This window comes from Puntigrus tetrazona, chromosome 17, assembly GCF_018831695.1.
Source record: "Puntigrus tetrazona isolate hp1 chromosome 17, ASM1883169v1, whole genome shotgun sequence".
NCBI classification, from domain to species: Eukaryota; Metazoa; Chordata; class Actinopteri; order Cypriniformes; family Cyprinidae; genus Puntigrus; species Puntigrus tetrazona.
In genome coordinates, this window is record NC_056715.1 from 21,769,508 (window position 1) to 21,788,646 (window position 19,139).

Below are 19,139 nucleotides of genomic sequence, written 5' to 3' on the forward strand. Positions count from 1 at the left end.
AAGTTATGTGTTCGTAAGAAACAAGTCCATCATTTAGCTGTTTTAGCTTGAAACCCCCTCCACTTCTGAAACCATGTGAGATCTAGACACTAAAGTCTACACTAAAAATAAAGTTTCTTTACTGGCATCTACAGTTCTTTGAACCTTTAACTTTTGTGGAAGCATTTACATTCCACTTTCCATTCGTTCTGCCTGTGGGAGGCTGGCAACATTAACCCTGTTACTTCACATAACAGGGAGTCAGAAAGCAGTTTGGCTGGTCAATCAGAAGACAAGTGAGCTTTTGTTTTAAGGTCTGATGCAATCTGTCCAATCAGCGCAATATTATGATTCGGCCAACTGGAAATGAGATGCTATTTATTCAGGTGTTTTCTGAAATGTGTCGATATACAGTCAGCTGTATTTAGAATTTATTAAATTCTAATAAATATATTCCTATGTGAACAGCAAACTAAGCCACACAGATGAAGATCAATACATTGCTATTCACACTGACTTGAAACTATAGATTCAGTAGGCATACAGCGTGTGTGTGTGTGTGTGTGTGTGTGTGTGTGTACCTTGAAAAATACTTCAGAAAAACACTCATAGTTTAAGGAAAATAAGCACTTTTTAGGTAGGTTTGTTATTTAGTTACTTTTTATGGAAAGTAATGCATTACTTCTTATCAACTGAGCTGGGCTTGCTCATTTATTGAAGGAAGTAAAAAAAGAGTTTGAAAAAGAAAAAGGTTTTAAGAAAATTTGAAAAGAAAAACAAAAAGTAATCTTGATTACATAACTCATGTAATGCATTACCCCCAACACTGATGGTTACTTTTTATTCAGTGGTTACACCACATGACATCCTTTCTTGAAAATAATTTATATATTTTTTTTCTTTTCTTTTCTTTCTTTTTTTTTGTTAACAGACCATTTGAAACCAGCATTTATACTAAGACTACCTGGTGCATGTAGTCTAACCCAAACATTATTCAAACACAAAACACGTTCAAGAAGAAAAGTATAAGGATTTATCTTAAATGTCTAGTTTGCTTAGCGTTATCAGTTTTGATATTGTGTGTCTAATGCTATGTTGCTTTCATGGGAGGTATAACAGCTGTGCTACGGGAATTCCTAACCTGACTGACAGAAACACTTATATAAAGTGTGGTTACTTGGTGTTAAATTGGCAGGACTAATACTGGAATCGAAAAGCAAATATAGGCCATTATAATCAGCATACTAACACTGTGTACACATAATAGTGAATCGCTGATAGTAAGCTGATAGATACCCCATTTTCTTCTTCTTTTGCATTCAAACCATTATTAAGCTATTTTAAATCCATTGTACAATACATATATCAATCTACAAATAGAGAAAGAATATTGGTAATCCGTCTGGACTGGCCCATGCATCCAATGGCTGCACGTTACTTATTTGTCATAGGACTTTATATTTAATTTCAAATATAGCATTTGTACCTTGCATATGAAACAGATTTTCTATATAAAAAATGCCTTTTGCATATACAAATCCTTAAAACGATACATTGTGGGAAGGGGAGCAAGCTTTTACATCTGCGTTCTCTCAAAAACTGATAACGATTTGTTTTCCAGCAAGCATATTTTCTGGTGTATAAATCACGGAGACCACTCACAAACACGTTCCCGCCAGTCCTGAAGCACGATGAAGCTCCTGATACTGGCGGCGCTCTTTGGGTTGGGTTTTGCCCAGCACAACCCAAACATGAAAAATGGTAGTACTTCTATTATTCATCTGTTTGAGTGGCCGTTGGCAGATATAGCCGAAGAATGTGAGAGATACCTGGCACCAAACGGCTTCGGAGGAGTTCAGGTATGTTTATGATGATTTTCATGACCACTCAGGCAGGTAAAACGATTTGATGAATAAGAACAAAAGTCGTTACAATGATTCTTGATATTCGGACAGATCTCTCCAGCAAGTGAGCACGTCAAGCTGTCCAAACCTTTTCATCCTTGGTGGCAGAGGTATCAGCCGATTGGCTACAACTTGTGCTCCAGGTCAGGAACTGAGGCAGAGCTGAAAGACATGATCACACGCTGTAACAACGTTGGGGTAACTCAAAAACTAAAGCTCATAGCATCGTTCCTAATAACAGACCAATGTTGCTAAGCATCCTGCTTCTTCCACTTCTTACTTGCATGTTATTGGCAGTATAAGCATTACATTAAAGAGCTTTGTGTGCTGTAGGTAAACATTTATGTGGATGTTGTCATCAATCACATGTGTAAATCAATCCATGGAGAAGGCACTCCTTCCAGCTGTGACAAAGTTCAATGGCAACAAGGAGGACTTTCCCTCTGTTCCCTACTCATATTTGGACTTTAATGATGGCAAATGTAAAACTGGCAGTGGGCACATTGAAAACTACAATGACATTTACCAGGTTTGTCTTATCCTACAATAAACAGTATATAAATTGCACATAAACTTTAATGTTCATACGTTTTAATGACCTTTTCTGCATCTTGGACAGGTCAGGGATTGCCGCTTGGAAGATCTTCTGGACTTGGCCCTGGAGAAGGACTATGTTAGAGGAAAACTGGCAGATTATCTGAACAAACTGATTGACCTGGGAGTGGCTGGATTCAGGGTTGATGCTTGTAAGCACATGTGGCCTGGAGACCTTACTAACGTCTACGGCAGACTCAAGCCACTCAATACCAAATGGTTTCCATCTGGCACCAAACCCTTCATTTTCCAAGAGGTATTTCCATCCCTTTTCAACTTAGAATTCACGTAAATGATTAATAAAGCATTACTCCAACTTTCTATAGGTTATTGACTTGGGTGGGGAGCCCATTAAAGCCAGTGAGTATTATGGGCTTGCAAGAGTGACAGAATTCAAACACAGTGTGAAACTGGGCACAGTGGTTCGTAAATGGGATGGAGAGAAGTTAAGCTATCTGAAGTATGTAATAATATTGTAATAAGTAGATCATTTATAGCAATATCATCTACATGTTGCTTATTCTCATAATCATGTTTAGCAAAGGTTTCAAGAGTTATCAGAAGAGTGATTTGTCTTAGGAACTGGGGAGAGGGCTGGAGTTTCATGCCTTCTGATAGAGCTGTGGTGTTTGTGGACAATCATGACAATCAGAGAGGCCACGGCGCTGGCGGAGCTTCTGTTCTGACGTTCTGGGACTCCAGGTGAAATAGTTAAGGCTTATTACTGGTTATGAGAGGTTGTTATTTTGGTTTGACAAGAATGCATGCTGGTTAAAAAAAATAGTTAAAAAAATTACAACATGCATTTATTTTTACTTTATTTGTTCAACAACTCCCAATCGTTTTGTTTTCAAACCTCTCTGGTGACTGACCGATTTCATATAAATATGTGTTTGTGAGCTTTCAATGCTTCAAAAGCAGCACCTAGTTCAAAGAACGATTGTGAAAAGACCAACAAGTGACAACAATGGCACAAAAAGACAACAAATACTCGTTTCAATTACAATAGGAGCGCTTTAAACACTGTATTTTGCAGGCTTTATAAGATCGCTACAGGGCTCATGTTGGCTCATCCATACGGTGTGACCAGAGTCATGTCTAGCTACCGCTGGGATCGTAAAATTGTACAAACCGGATTCCAAAAAAGTTGGGACACTATACAAATCGTGAATAAAAACTGAATGCAATGATGTGTAGGTGCCAACTTCTAATATTTTATTCAGAATAGAACATAACTCACGGAACAAAAGTTTAAACTGAGAAAATGTACCATTTTAAGGGAAAAATATGTTGATTCAGAATTTCATGGTGTCAACAAATCCCAAAAAAGTTGGGACAAGGACATTTTCACCACTGTGTGGCATCTCCCCTTCTTTTTACAACACTCAACAGACGTCTGGGGACAGAGGAGACCAGTTTCTCAAGTTTAGAAATAGGAATGCTCTCCCATTCTTGTCTAATACAGGCCTCTAACTGTTCAATCGTCTTGGGCCTTCTTTGTCGCACCTTCCTCTTTATGATGCGCCAAATGTTCTCTATAGGTGAAAGATCTGGACTGCAGACTGGCCATTTCAGCACCGGATCCTTCTCCTCACGCAGCCATGATGCTGTGATTGATGCAGAATGTGGTCTGGCATTATGTTGTTGAAAAATGCAGAGTCTTCCCTGAAAAAGATGACGTCTGGATGGGAGCATATGTTGTTCTAGAACCTGAATATATTTTTCTGCATTGATGGTACCTTTCCAGACATGCAAGCTGCCCATGCCACACGCACTCATGCAACCCCATACGATCAGAGATGCAGGCTTCTGAACCGGCGTTGATAACAACTTGGGTTGTCCTTGTCCTCTTTGGTCCGGATGACATGGCGTCCCAGATTTCAAAAAGAACTTCGAATCGTGACTCGTCTGACCACAGAACAGTCTTCCATTTCGCCACACTCCATTTTAAATAATCCCTGGCCCAGTGTAAACGCCTGAGCTTGTGGATCTTGCTTAGAAATGGCTTCTTCTTTGCACTGTAGAGTTTCAGCTGGCAACGGCGGATGGCACGGTGGATTGTGTTCACTGACAATGGTTTCTGGAAGTATTCCTGAGCCCATTCTGTGATTTCCTTTACAGTAGCATTCCTGTTTGTGGTGCAGTGTCGTTTAAGGGCCCGGAGATCACGGGCATCCAGTATGGTTTTACGGCCTTGACCCTTTCTCACAGAGATTGTTCCAGATTCTCTGAATCTTTGGATGATGTTATGCACAGTTGATGATGATAGATGCAAAGTCTTTGCAATTTTTCGCTGGGTAACACCTTTCTGATATTGCTCCACTATCTTTCTGCGCAACATTGTGGGAATTGGTGATCCTCTACCCATCTTGGCTTCTGAGAGACACTGCCACTCTGAGAAGCTCTTTTTATACCCAATCATGTTGCCAATTGACCTAATTAGTGTTAATTGGTCTTCCAGCTCCTCGTTATGCTTAAATTGACTTTTTCCAGCCTCTTATTGCTACTTGTCCTAACTTTTTTGGGATTTGTTGACACCATGAAATTCTGAATCAATATATTTTTCCCTTAAAATGGTACATTTTCTCAGTTTAAACTTTTGTTTCGTGATTTATGTTCTATTCTGAATAAAATATTAGAAGTTGGCACCTACACATCATTGCATTCAGTTTTTATTCACGATTTGTATAGTGTCCCAACTTTTTTGGAATCCGGTTTGTAAACGGAAAGGTAATGGTGCTCTCCAGAAAGCTTGTATTATTATCTAATGAGATGATTACATTTCTATTATTATACACTGACACATGGCACAGGATGAAAATGACTGGATGGGCCCTCCAAGCCTTTCTGATGGATCCACAAAGCCAGTACCTATAAACCCAGACTCCACCTGGGGGGACAACTGGGTATGTGAGCACAGATGGCGCCAGATCAGGTGGGTGTGTGTTTTAGTCACTTCTGAATTTGCTGTTAAAAGCAATTCTCCTAATACTGTGTTCTTCGGCCCAGAAATATAGTGATTTTCCGTAATGTGGTCAATGGTGAGCCTCTCTCCAACTGGTGGGACAACGGGAATAATCAGATCGCCTTCAGCCGTGGCAGTAAAGGATTCATTGTCATTAACAATGATGACTGGTGAGAAATATTGCAATTAAATGCGTAATAATACAAATTTAGCACGTAACTGCTCCGTAACTGGATTTAATGAATGTTTCAGGGCACTGAACGTGACGCTGAACACTGGCCTGCCCGTGGGTACATACTGTGACGTGATCTCTGGAGATAAGAGTGGGAGCACTTGCACAGGAAAACAGGTGTCAGTGGGTTCTGATGGACGAGCCACCGTCAGCATCAGCAACACAGACGACGACCCGTTCATTGCCATCCATGCTGACTCCAAACTGTAGATTCAGTCAGGATATAATTACAATAAAGCAGAATCACTGAACTGAAATGTCTTATGCTGTCTTGTCTTTTGAACACAGAATACTAAAGTGCAATTTTGAGAAATGCTCACCTCATGTTTACAGTTAAAACTAAACAAGACAGACATAATTTGTTTAATGACATAATCTGTCATGAATGACCGTTCTCCTTCTTCTGACCGGTTGTATTCACCAATTTCAAAATTCCACAATATTCCAAATACTATTCTAATATCCCTGCAGCAAATCACATGCACAATAGGAGTCAAGCACTGAAATGCTTTCAGTAAGGGAAAAACACAGGATCTATAGTTGTGCTCTTTACAGCATGCCATGTGCATATTGGAACGAGAATGATAAACTTTGTAAACAGCAAATGGTAGTGAGACTGGAGGGAAGAACCTGCGCAAGATATGTAGCGATCACTCCTGGTTATGGAGATTTTTAAGCTCATAAAGGTGCCCTTGAAAGTAAGTATTCAGTGAGTCAGCACAGTAAGTAAGAGAAAATGGTATAAAATGCATAAAATGGTATAAAAGCATTCTGCTTATGAAAAGAACAGCATTAGTCAGCAGGTGGCAGTCTGGTACAAACAATATGCTACATGTCAGAACAGTCAGTGGCATCCAAATCATTAACATTAAGGGTTGAATACCAGCTATTATCTGTAGACAGCACGTCATAGGTTAGTTACCACGGAAAATAAAAGAACGTGTTTCACCTCCAGATGGTGGTGGTTTTATTTCCTGTCAACATGTCAATGTAGTTTCTTAAAGCAGTTATTGGTAAATGTGTAAATGATCTTAATCGTACTTAACTATGTATGTCTATCACATTTGATAGATGATTAAAAATGGTCACATTTTAGATCCTAAATTCAAGAAGCTACACTGAATGTGTTACTGAAATGTATTACATACTGAAGATTAGAACAAGGTATTTTATATTGAAACACCAGTGAGTATCATTCAGACAATTCTTCTGTACATTCAGTACTGTTTTGGAAAATTATTATTTTTACTGTTTTTTAGTTGTTCACACCCCTGATAATGAGGTGAGATTTATTCATAAGCTTTAATAATATCAGAAGGAATTCATTTGATTCCCCAAATTATAGATTCTCAATAATTCCGAGTATCACATTTTTGTATTTAATTTTATTTAATTATTAGTTTATTTATTTTGATTAATAGTCAAAGCTTGGAGTAATAGTATGCATATTATAGGTTTGTGTGGTTTTGTTCAGTAATGTTTGCAACCTGTGACCTCATTTCCTCTTTAACAACAGAGTATGATTTCAAAGGCTGGGACTTACTGTAAGCTCCACTAACTCAACATGACTAGGGCTTTTATAGCATTGATTCTGTTACTGCACTGGAGCCAAGGTAAGTCAAACCCTTCACCATCTCACAGAAAACCCAAACAATAACCTCAAATTCTTATTAACTTCATTTAATTTTGTCCACAGGCACCGAGGGTGAAGACGATGTGGTTCAAAAGCCTGAAATTATTTGGGAACCAAAGAACGGTTCCGCTTCTTTAAATTGCAAACACAATAAGGGTGCTTCCTACTACCAGATGTACTGGTACCGACAGCGTCCAGGAGAGACTATGACACTCATTGTATTTACTATGGTTGGCAGTCAACCAGACTTCGGAGAGGTTGATAACAAGAAATTCGAAGCTCAGAAAAGTAACGCTGAAAGCGGATCTTTGAAAGTGACCGCTCTAGAGCCAGATGACAGTGCCTTATATTTCTGCGCAGTGAGTCAACACACTGTGTCAAAGACTGGGGAGTGCTGTACAAAAACAAAAAAAAACAGAAAATGACAGCATTAGTCAACAGGTGGCGGTCTGGGACAACCAATGTGCCACGTGTCAAAATTGAGTTAGTTTACTTCATTAAAATATTATTCTGAAATCAGAGGATTCCTGCTGATTTAATATGTAGTTTTATATTAGTAAATAATATTAATGTTTATATATGTTCAGTGTTAAATGCAAATTATCATTTATAGACAGTAAAACACTTATACAAAGTAAATTTATAACTTTTTTCATATCCAAATGGAGCTATTTTTATGTCCTGCCAGCTGTTGAATTATTGATCAACAGGGGGCAGTGTGATTTAAGAAATTAAAATTTTATCTGCAAAGCAAATCAAAACACATACACAGTAGCTGCACATCATTTATGATCTTCATACCTTTGTAGAGAGGAACCTTAGTTTTTAAGTCTGTATCACAGTCCTCATACTTCATTAGGTCTTGCATTATGAACACTCTTCATAATATATTTATATATCTAACAATGTTGACAGGTACGTATAACAATATTTACTTTACGTACATTACACATAGTTTTTAAGTCTAATTTTTTTTTCTTCTTCACAGCTGTCTGTCTTGGTAAAACTGTTCTCCAGACACCCGATACACTTTCGAAGAAGCAAAGTGAATTTGCTGTGATTGTATGCGCTCACAATATACCGAGCTATGACCGAATATTGTGGTACAAACAAAGTCGTGATGTGTTGGGCCTCGAGTTGATGGGAAACCTTTTTTATTCGGATGAGACTACAGAGCCTGAATTTAAAAACAAGATCAAATTAAAGGGAGACGGAAGAAATAATGGCTCTCTGACTATCAGCAGACTCACGCTGAATGACAGTGCAGTGTATTTCTGTGCAGCGTATTACACAGTGATCAGAATCACCTCTGTCTGATACAAAAACCTCTTTTAAACGGCTTACTTTAAAAGCGCGTTTGTTCATGTTCCTCTCCACAGCTGTGTTTTTTGATTCTGTGCCAATACCTGTAGGCCTTGATTTATATCTTGTAAGGTGCGATCAATTCAATTCCCATCCATCCATCCTTAATTCCTGAATTTTGCTCCACCCTGAAATTGTCATGATGTCACATCCTGTATCAGCATGCGGCTAAAACCTGAATCGTCATCCTAATTTGATCCAGCCAGCCAGCCTCTACGCGTCGCGATGAAGAGTATTATTGTGCTGATTCTGACGCTACACTGTGGCCAAGGTATACAAACTATCTTCGTTAAAATATATTGGAATAGCCTTTAAAGGTTTCTTATATATTTTTTTATGCTCGGTTGCAGGTATTAGTGATGTTACTCAAGATCCAAGTGTTTTAATGGCAGTGAAAGGGAGTTCTGTTCGGTTGAACTGCACACATAAAAAGGATATTTCATTCAGTCAGATGTACTGGTATCGACAGCGTCCAGGACAAACTATGACTCTAATCGTGTTCACAAGCAGTTTGAGCACTAACTTTGAATATGGTGATTTTGATAAAAACAAATTTCCAGCCATAAAAACTGTTCCCGAGAGTGGATCTCTGACTGTGAACGATGTGGAGACCGAAGATAGCGCTGTCTATTTCTGCTCAGTCAGTAAGCACACAGTACAGTGAACTTTGTCAAGAGCTGAACAAAAACAGCTGCCATAAACAATTGCAGTTACAGCGGGGGAAGATCTTTGAATTTGAATCATCTCTCAAAACCACGAGCCAGTGCGCTCCCTGCAATCTTTTAACATGATCGTTGTTCTACTAATCCTGTCACTTTGTTGCAGTCAATGTACGATTATTGCCATAATGAAACAATGCAATTGTATAGCTTTGCTGTGCTGATACTGAAACGTTCACGAATAAATATCTCTTCTTCACAGGCGCTTCAAGTGGAGATGGTGTTTCGCAGCCTGGCATTCTATGGTCACTCCGGGGGAATCCTGTCCAAATAAACTGCACACACAATAAAGGCCTTGACTACAATCAGATGTACTGGTACCAGCAGAGAAAAGGAGGAAGTTTGCACCTCATTGTGTTCACAAAGAGCTATGATGTTCCAGAATTTGGAGATTCTGATCAAAGTAAATTCAAAGCACATCAAACGGTTCCAGAGAGAGGGACCTTTACTGTGAAGAATTCACAACCAGATGATAGTGCCGTGTATTTCTGTTCAGTGAGCAAACACAGTGTATCAAAATTTAGAGGAAGATGTACAAAAACACCTCATATATTGTCAAAAATAAATAACATACCATCCAAAAGGGGGCACTATGGTACAAGTAAACAAGAGTCTTCCATCCAGTGTCTTGTGGAATGAAAGCCCATGTTTTCCTATCAAAGAGATGCATTTAAGAGAGAAAACTAAGCTGCCACCCTAGACATCACTTCACTTCGTCTCCTGTATTTGATTCATACTGGAATCATTCAGCAAAACATGAGTAACGCTCACTGTCTCTGTGTTTCTGTCTTTGTTCTGTGTCTTGCAGGTAACTATTTTTAGCTTTCATAGTACATTCTGTCATTAAGATATATAAGATATCATCGCATCATTATAGAATTTAACCATTTATATTCTCTTTACAGTCACTGTTCTTGGTAAAAGTGCTGTCCAGACTCCTCCTGATCTCTTGAAGAAAGAAAATGAATTTGCTGAGATCAAATGTACAAACAATGTACAAGGTTATGATGTCATACAGTGGTACAAACAAAGCCAGAGAACCACGGGCCTTCAGTTTATGGGATACCTTAATATTAAACAAGAGATCAAAGAGACTACATTTAATGATAAGATCAATCTGGATGGAGATGGGAGAAATAACGTCACTCTGACTATCAAAAACCTCACGCTGAATGACAGTGCAGTGTATTTCTGTGCAGCATCTTACACAGTACTCAGAATCAGCTCCGTCTAATGCAAAAACTACATCATTAACAAGATGTTTGCAAATTCACACCCACTTTGCACCTGGAGTAGTGGTTCGGTTATCATACAATAGCTTGGCATTATCATGTTTAAGCATTTGCAAAAAAGCTAAAAAATTATATGAGCACGCTGTTATGCTTGTTTTTATATCTAGGCCATCTAAATGCATGTGCATTGTTTTATATGGCCCCAGACTTATAAAAAAAAGCTCTGGAAAAAACTGAACTTGATTAATTCATTTTGATTAAAAACTGTCTTTCAGTGTAGATGTAAGTGAACAAACATCTGAATATTAAGAACATCCGCTAAATACAAAATTCACAATTTCTCATTTAACTTACTTGCATACTTTTATTCAAATTGTCAGAAATTGCCTTTGGTGACATCACTTCCTCCGCTGTCATTACTTTCGATCATTTGATCAACAGTATTTACTCTTAGCAGAGTCAGATATTGTAACGCAGGAAATCAGAATGAACGAGATTCTCATACGTTTCTCTGTCATATTTATGTGGCTCACAGGTAATAACGACTTTTAATGAAGCGTTTCTTGGTTTTTATCACAACAACTATATGTAATTAGTCTTTCATTGACATTTTATCATTAAATCTTCGATTTATTTGTCTCTTTACAGCTTGCAGTCGTGGTAACACAGTTTACCAGACTCCTCTTAAATCAATAAAGCACAGAGATAAATCAGCTGTGTTTATATGTACACACGATATAACAGGTTATTTCCAAATGATGTGGTACAAACAGTCTCAGGGCGAGCTGGGATTTAAACTAATGGGATATCTTAATGGAGAAAGCGGTCAAATAGAGGCTGACTTTGAAAACAAGATTTCGCTGAATAGAACCGGAAGGAGTAACGGCACTCTGACAATTAAAAATCTCTCAGGACACGACAGTGCTGTGTATTTCTGTGCAGCATATGACACAGTGCTCTAAACTCCCTGTGTCTAATACAAAAACCTATGATGCACTGACGATTTATTCAGCTTTTGTTGTCTGCTTACATTTCTGGCTAAATTTTGATTTCTGAGCCAAAACTATTAGGAGCCCCATGGGTTAAAGTTATAGTCTATTTACGCAAATTCTGGCAATATGTCCATTTATCCCACTGAATACAACTAGTACAAAAAAATAGTAGTTTAGCTATTTTTTAAACGATTAAAACTGGTGTTGGTTTGTGTGTCAACTCAGTATGGCCACGTAGCATATAAATTAACATTTAATGTGATGATTCGTCATTCGATATAAAGAATTTGCAAAACAAACAAAAATATCATTCAAATATTCAGATGTAACAAAATTCAGTTAAACCTCCAGATGGAGGTGGTTTTACTTGCTAACCTTTACCGACAACTGATTTAAGATATTAGCTTCACATGTATGGACAAAATGCGTTTTAGTGCAAAAGGGACGCAGTACCTACCATTTTAGTCTAAGATTAAAGTTTTAATCACATTTCACATCATAAATAGGCTACATTAAGCTGCACTGATAAAATGATATTAGAGCAAGATTTGTTTTATACCACATCATATAAACAAACGCATTGTGTTGCAATGTTAGCGAATGGGCATTCAAGCAATACAGTTCTCATAAAATAGTTTGTGTAATCCAGTTCATTATGCATATTGCATAGTATTCATGTATACTGTAACTGTAAACTTGGCGGACTGAAAGAAAAAAAAACTAAAAACAAACAAACAACAACAAAAAATTGCTCCTTTCTCTTAGGGATGGCTAATTGGAAAGCGTTGTAGCCGTCATCACTTCCTCCTGCTTGAGCTTTAATTCACAGAAGAAAAAACTTGATGAAAGAAACCACGATGAACCTTATCCTTAGCATATCTTTGTCTCTGACCAGTATGTTTACAGGTAACGGTAAATAAATATGCATCTACTTTTACAATGTAGATTATTTTAATTTAATCATCTGTTTCTGACTATAAAGAACTTCTTTGTTTTTTCTTCTTCACAGCTTGGTGAATCTGTTCTCCAGACGCCTGAGGATCTACTGAAGAAACAAAATGACTCTGCTGTGATCACTTGTACTCACAAGATACAAAGCTACAATCGAATTTTGTGGTACAAACAAACTCAGGACTCATTGGGCTTAAAGTTGATGGGAAACCTTTATTATAATAGTCCAAATGTAGAGCCTGATTTTAAAAACAACATCAAATCGAGCGGAGAAGCACAGACAAATGGCACTCTGACTATCAGCAGACTCACGCTGAATGACAGTGCAGTGTATTTCTGTGCAGCGTATTACACAGTGATCAGAATCACCTCTGTCTGATACAAAACCCTCTTTTAAACGACTTGCTTTTACGACAAGAATGTTTTCAGTTTCTGTGGGTCTTGATTCAGTGCCAATACTAAACACAACACCTGTCTATTCTTGCTTAACGTGTTGCTTGTAGCAAGTGGGCAATTGAATTCACATCCCGACTCGAGAAGTGAAGGTAATTTTTAATTTCAGATGTTTGCCCCACACTGAGATCACCGATTCCGTGATGATGATGTCACATCCTGTACTGGTAACTTAAATACTTAACTTAAATACTTAAACCACAGAAAATAGCTTTATCATAGCAAGATGCAGAACGTTATTTTGTTGATTCTGAATCTACATTGGGATCGGGGTATTGCAATGTTATAATAACGACCTCTTGTAATATTTCCAGAAATATTGTTATGTTTCTCTCTGTATCATTTTGCAGGAATCAGTGATGTTACAAGTTTTAATGGCAGTGAAAGAGAGTTCTGTTCGGTTAAACTGCACACATAAAAAGGATATTTCATTCAGTTAGATGTACTGGTATCGACAGCGTCCAGGACAAACTATGACTCTAATCGTGCTCACAAGCAGTTTGAGCACTAATTTTGAATATAATTTTGATAAAAACAAATTTCCAGCCATAAAAACTATTTCAGAGAGTGGATCTCTGACTGTGAGTGCTGTCTATCTCAGTCATTAAGCACACACTTTGGCAATATCTGAACAAAAACAGCTGCCTTGAACAATTACAGTAACAGTGATCAATAGGGGGCAATGCGACTCCATCAGTGTGTTCAACCAGTTTTGCCGTAATATGTACTGCACTGGGTTTTTAACACTAAAGCTGATGATACACTGGGCAACTTTTTGAGCAATTTTGCCAGGTAACCTTTTTTGAGCGACGTTAATTAGGCACTTTGCAACTAAGAATGGGTAACAAATTTATATCTGGATAATTTAGATCAGTCTCACCTGGTTGACCGTTTACAGCAACGTTGCAAGCGTATAATCAGCATAAGAATTGTGTTAGCTTATTGCTATTTCCCCCATCCTATGTAGCATGCACTCAAATTGACTTTACAAGCTCAAGTAAACATGTCTACTAATGTTGTAGCTTGAGTTTAAATGATGCACTTACTAGAAGGTGTAATTACTGAACCTACTCAAAGTTTAAATAAATAAATAAAATGAAATAAATAAATACAATTACCTTAACCTGTAGTTTTATGCTGCTGTCAACCACCAGAGGACTAAAAATTCGCAACCTGTATACTTACTGTAGTCAGTGCCCCTAGATATGACATCATTTCCTATTAGAAGTGCCTTCCAGCATTTGCTGTATAAAATTGTTATTGAGCACATAACAGAAACATGAGTCTAATTAGTCTTTCTGTTTCTCTAGTATGCCTCATGGGTAATTATATCTAACTTTTCAGATTAGCTTTTTTATCGAGTGAAACTGTAAACTGCACTCTCATTGTATATATGAATTTTTTTTTTTTGTTACAGCTAAATGTTTTGGTAAAACTGTTGTCCAGTCACCCGGTGACCTCATAAAGAACCAAGATGAATCTGCTGTGATCGTATGTACTCACAATATACCAAGTCATGACCGTATTCTTTGGTACAAGAAAGACGTCACAGGCTTCAAGCTCATGGGGCTCCTTAATCTGGAATATGACAACCCCGAGCTGGAATTCAAAAACAAGATCAAACTGGATGGAGATGGAAGAAAAAATGGCACTCTGACTATCAGCAGACTCACGCTGAATGACAGTGCAGTGTATTTCTGTGCAGCATATGACACAGTGATCAGAATCACCTCTGTCTGATACAAAAACCCTACTGTGACATGAAGCTCACGGGAGTTCCCTCCCAAATTTATTTTTCACAAACTGAAACGAGACATATAGCTTAGAAATATGTTTCGTGCACAGGCTATGAAACCAATATAAACATAAAGGTTTCCGTGACATCAGAGAGTAATAATGATATTCATACAACTATACACTTTAATAATAGCATATTGTTAAAACACTAAAGAACACCTTTGTGCATATTAAAACTAATACTACCAAAAGCAAAGGTGTGAAATCATAATTAAATTACTCACAGGGTCTGTCTGAATCAGCATTTGGAATATTTATTCACCAGAATAAGACATAAAGTGATTCAATCATTGATTAACAAACATGGGGACAAACGTTGCAGCGTTTAAATTTTTAAGCTTTCTTCACAGCCTAAACGCATGGCAGGGAATCGCAGCAATTGCAAAACCTGTGGGTAGATGGAGCTAAGGGTCCATAATAGAATTTGTCAAGAAATACTTGGGGGTGGTTTCGTTGCAACACAGCAAAACCGAATGTTTCTTTTCACTTAGAATATTTCTCTAGGCTATATAAACATGTTCAGAGCCCTCCTTGTCTTGCTGTTTTGGTGTACAGGTATCTATTTTATATTTAAATTTAAATAATGCTAATGATTTAACAACACAGTTACTTACAAGTAAGTACAATGCACTTTTTATGTCTTTTTACAGGTTCTGTTGTTAGTGGCAGTGTTAATCAAAGCCCCTCAGGTCTAATTAAAGCTGAGAGAGACACTGCAGAACTTGTATGTGAACACAACATACCATCTTACACTATGATCTTCTGGTACAAACAAACTGGTACAAAACATGACTTAACATTACTGGGATATATCTGGAATAAAAGTAGTTTTCCAGAGGATAATTTGAGCAAAAAAATCAAATTGAATGGAGATGGAACTAAGAGTGGTTCCTTAAAAATCCTGCAACTTGAAGCCGGTGACAGTGCAATGTACTTCTGTGCAGCCAGTTTACACAGTGTGATGAGCAGTCATGTCCCAATACAAAAAACTCTTCTGCACCTGCTCAACAACTTGCTTAGATTTGCTGATAATATAAGTATCCGTTTAATTTGGGATGCACAGTGCGATATTGGCAGTCATGTGGTCTAAATGTGATATAATACGGTCAACAAGAATGTAAACAACATTCATTTTACAGTAGTCCTATACATTACAAGTGATGCAGTCATTGTGCATCTTAATTAGAACAGCATAGCTGTGAAGGACTGTATAACTTATGATTTCACATCCTGTATAACAGAAAGGTTTGAAGGAACAAGTTTGGAACTGCATTAAAACTAAAATACAATAATTCTTTTAAAAAGTTTTGGCTTTTTTAATTCACGGACCCTGTAGATGGGGGCAATGTTGTATAAGAAGCGATCCTTTGGAGAGCAAAAGGTAGTTCTTCAGTTATAAACTGCATACTAAATAAGGATACTGGCTACTATCTGGTACAAACAGCATCCAGGGGATACCATGAAACTCAATCACTAATGCTCATGGAAGTCCAGAATTTGGAGATGTGGATGAAAACAAATTCAAAGCTCAAAAAAGTTCTCCAAAAAATGGGTCTCTTACAGTAAAAGATCTAGAGCTGGAAGACAGTGCCATATACTTCTGTACAAATAGTTGACTTTGACATTGTAAAATAATGAAATTAGGTTTTTCAGAAATTCGATTCAACCAAGTTCTGTATCACCTCCAGACACCGACTCATTTAAGATACAGAAATTGTTCTTGGTGTATATAACTGTTAATATGTATGAATGGAGGTTAAACTAGTACAAAAACATATGCAAGATTAATTTGTTTCCTCAAGTTCAGAATAGCTAAGATATAGCTGACATCACTTCCTCTCACTCATGTCTTTAAAGCAAGCAGAAGCTCTTGGTGAAAGAAAAAAATGATGATCAACGCATTCCTTAGCGTATCTGTATGCATAATTATATTTACAGGTAAGAACAAACAAATCTGTACATTCTATGCATTAATATATAAAGACATTTTTACACTGTTTTTACATTGTTTCGTTTTTTTCTCCACAGCTGCCTGTCTTGGTAAAACTGTTCTCCAGACGCCAGACAACCTCATCAAGAACCAAGATGAATCTGCTGTGATCATATGTGCTCACAATATACCGAGCTATTACACGATACTATGGTACAAGCAAAGTCCAGACATGATGGGTTTCAAATTGATGGGATTTCTTAATTATGATAATGAGAACAAAGAGCTTGAATTTGAAACCAAGATCAAATTGGATGGAGATGGGCAGAAAAATGGCACTCTGACTATCAGCAGACTCACGCTGAATGACAGTGCAGTGTATTTCTGTGCAGCGTATTACACAGTGATCAGAATCACCTCTGTCTGATACAAAAACCCTCTTTTCACCAGCTTGCTTCTGTGAAAAGGCATATTTACAGTTATCTCTACACCTGTGGGTTTTGAATCAAGGCCAACACCGAACACAAAAGCTCTAACAAATACAGCAATTAATTAAAGAAAAAAAAAAGATGAATAAATTGTTTTGAATCTTCATATTAGGCATATGTAAAAATGATATTAAAGTGAAACGTCCAGTGAGTGGCCCTAAAACCCAAGTTCAATACGGGATCCTGGCACATATCTGTTATATTGCTATAGGCGTGTATTGCTGTGTTTGTATTATGTTGCTTCAGGAACATATTGCGGGGGTTCATAAATCAAATATTCGTATGTGTCACTAAATGTTAATGCTCTATGTATATCCTCTGCACCAAACCCAATCCAAAACCTGCCCGATAGTGTTAATGAATGCAAAAGTGATATAAAAACATATTTGTTGATGCAGCCATGCTATTTTGACTTTTGTGGATTTTAGCTGTTTTGTTGAACCAAGGTGGTTGGAATCGGAGCTCTTCATTGCCTAAGTGCCACTTTCTAACATTGAGTTAGAAAACCCAACGCACGTGAAACTTTTTAAATGTCACATCATGTTAAATTCCTCAAGCCTGTAGTGAATAGGCGTTTTGACTGATACACCATGATATGTTGATAATAGACCATTTATTTGTTTATAGTTTTATTATAAGCGGAAGTAAAGTTAATAAGCTTTATATGCTATAAATGAATACTTATAAATGACTAGTGAGTAGAGACCTGGATTATTGGAATGTTAACTGGTGACATCTTGATTGAACTGAACAACAAATTTGGTTGTGGGCCGGTGTTTGCATTTAACAGTTCACGCATGCCATTATAACCTATGATGTCATTTCCTTTTTAGCAACCACTTGATCTTGAATGTATTGAAAGGCAGGGACTGCACACAGCACCAAAACTCAACATGACAAGGGTCATTATTTCATGGATTCTGTTACTGTACTGCAGTCAAGGTATCAAAGGCTTTTACATTTATCTCCATGGTAACATGGTACAAATTTTAATCTGACATTTTTACAAAAATTAACTGTGATTTTTATAAATGAACAGTGGGTGCAAATGATGTTATACAAGAGCCTAATATTGTTTGGGGACAGAAGGGCAGTTCTGTTCACATGACCTGCACGCACAACAAGGGCTCAACAAACAGACTGATGTACTGGTACAGACAGCACCAAGGACAACCTATGAGACTCGTAGCATTCACAACCTCCTACAGCCAACCTGAATATGAAGATTCTGAGCTTAATAAATTTGTGGCCAACAAATCGGTTCCCGAGAACGGATCTCTGACTGTGAACAACTTGCAGCTGAATGACAGAGCCAAATATTTCTGTTCAGTGAGTGAATACACAGTACATCAAACTCCTGGGAGAGCTGTACAAAAAACAGGAGTCTTAAAATTTAAAATAAAACTATTGATCAACAGAGGGCAGTGTGATTCAAGACATTCACTGCCTCCTCACAATGCTAAACAAATGGAGCTGTTTGTATAAAAAGATTATCATGAATGATAATGATACACAGAATAACCTCTGTCTAATACAAACACCTCTTTTAAAAGCCTTCATTCACATCAGTAACCTTGTGGCATATAGTGCTGTTGCGCTTTGGGTGTCCCTCGTTTGAATCCTGACTTGAGGACCTCTCCGATCTCTCTTTCTCCCTTCTCTTTGCTTCCTGTCAATTCTGATCTGTCCCGTCACAATAAGGGCTAAAAATGCCCCGCAAAAATCCTTAATTCAGTTAAAAAGCACATTTACATTCTTCTTCACACCTGCGGGTTTTGATTCAGTGCCAATACCATTAATTAAGCTACAGTGAAGAGCAAACAATATCTGCAAGAACATATAAATAAGCACATTGGTAAATTAGCATATTAATTGTTTTGACAGAGCAATTAGTTTTGAAAAAAAAAA

General features: G+C 37.5%; 2 protein-coding genes and 3 gene segments (V, D, J or C); all 5 read left to right on the top strand.

The window, feature by feature from the left end:
* The first annotated feature begins 627 nt into the window (after positions 1–627).
* On the top strand, positions 628–6,534 carry amy2al2 (amylase alpha 2A-like 2). Its single transcript, XM_043262392.1, is given in 11 exon segments — positions 628–1,838; positions 1,935–2,081; positions 2,217–2,290; positions 2,292–2,412; positions 2,503–2,733; positions 2,804–2,937; positions 3,057–3,179; positions 3,514–3,601; positions 5,291–5,412; positions 5,487–5,612; positions 5,695–6,534. Coding segments are annotated over 11 exon segments (1,524 nt in total). The 5' UTR covers positions 628–1,670; the 3' UTR covers positions 5,885–6,534.
* A 623-nt stretch (positions 6,535–7,157) lies between these two features.
* On the top strand, positions 7,158–8,438 carry LOC122362335. The segment is given in 2 exon segments: positions 7,158–7,287; positions 7,371–8,438. Coding segments are annotated over 2 exon segments (411 nt in total).
* A 194-nt stretch (positions 8,439–8,632) lies between these two features.
* On the top strand, positions 8,633–10,435 carry LOC122362329. Its single transcript, XM_043263764.1, has 3 exons — positions 8,633–8,940; positions 9,020–9,313; positions 9,591–10,435. Exons 1-3 carry the CDS (start codon positions 8,895–8,897, stop codon positions 10,025–10,027), a joined length of 777 nt encoding a protein of 258 aa, XP_043119699.1. The 5' UTR covers positions 8,633–8,894; the 3' UTR covers positions 10,028–10,435.
* On the top strand, positions 10,145–10,622 carry LOC122361589. The segment is given in 2 exon segments: positions 10,145–10,196; positions 10,294–10,622. Coding segments are annotated over 2 exon segments (381 nt in total).
* A 7,461-nt stretch (positions 10,623–18,083) lies between these two features.
* On the top strand, positions 18,084–18,661 carry LOC122361590. The segment is given in 3 exon segments: positions 18,084–18,173; positions 18,271–18,575; positions 18,650–18,661. Coding segments are annotated over 3 exon segments (366 nt in total).
* The last annotated feature ends 478 nt before the right edge of the window (positions 18,662–19,139 follow it).

Bases quoted from the DNA above. Each gene is read 5' to 3' on its own strand.
- LOC122362329 (XM_043263764.1), top strand. From the start codon at position 8,895: ATGAAGAGTATTATTGTGCTGATTCTGACGCTACACTGTGGCCAAG. The intron at 8,941-9,019 runs GTATACAAACTA...GCTCGGTTGCAG, and splicing joins GACGCTACACTGTGGCCAAG to GTATTAGTGATGTTACTCAA. The intron at 9,314-9,590 runs GTAAGCACACAG...TCTTCTTCACAG, and splicing joins TGTCTATTTCTGCTCAGTCA to GCGCTTCAAGTGGAGATGGT.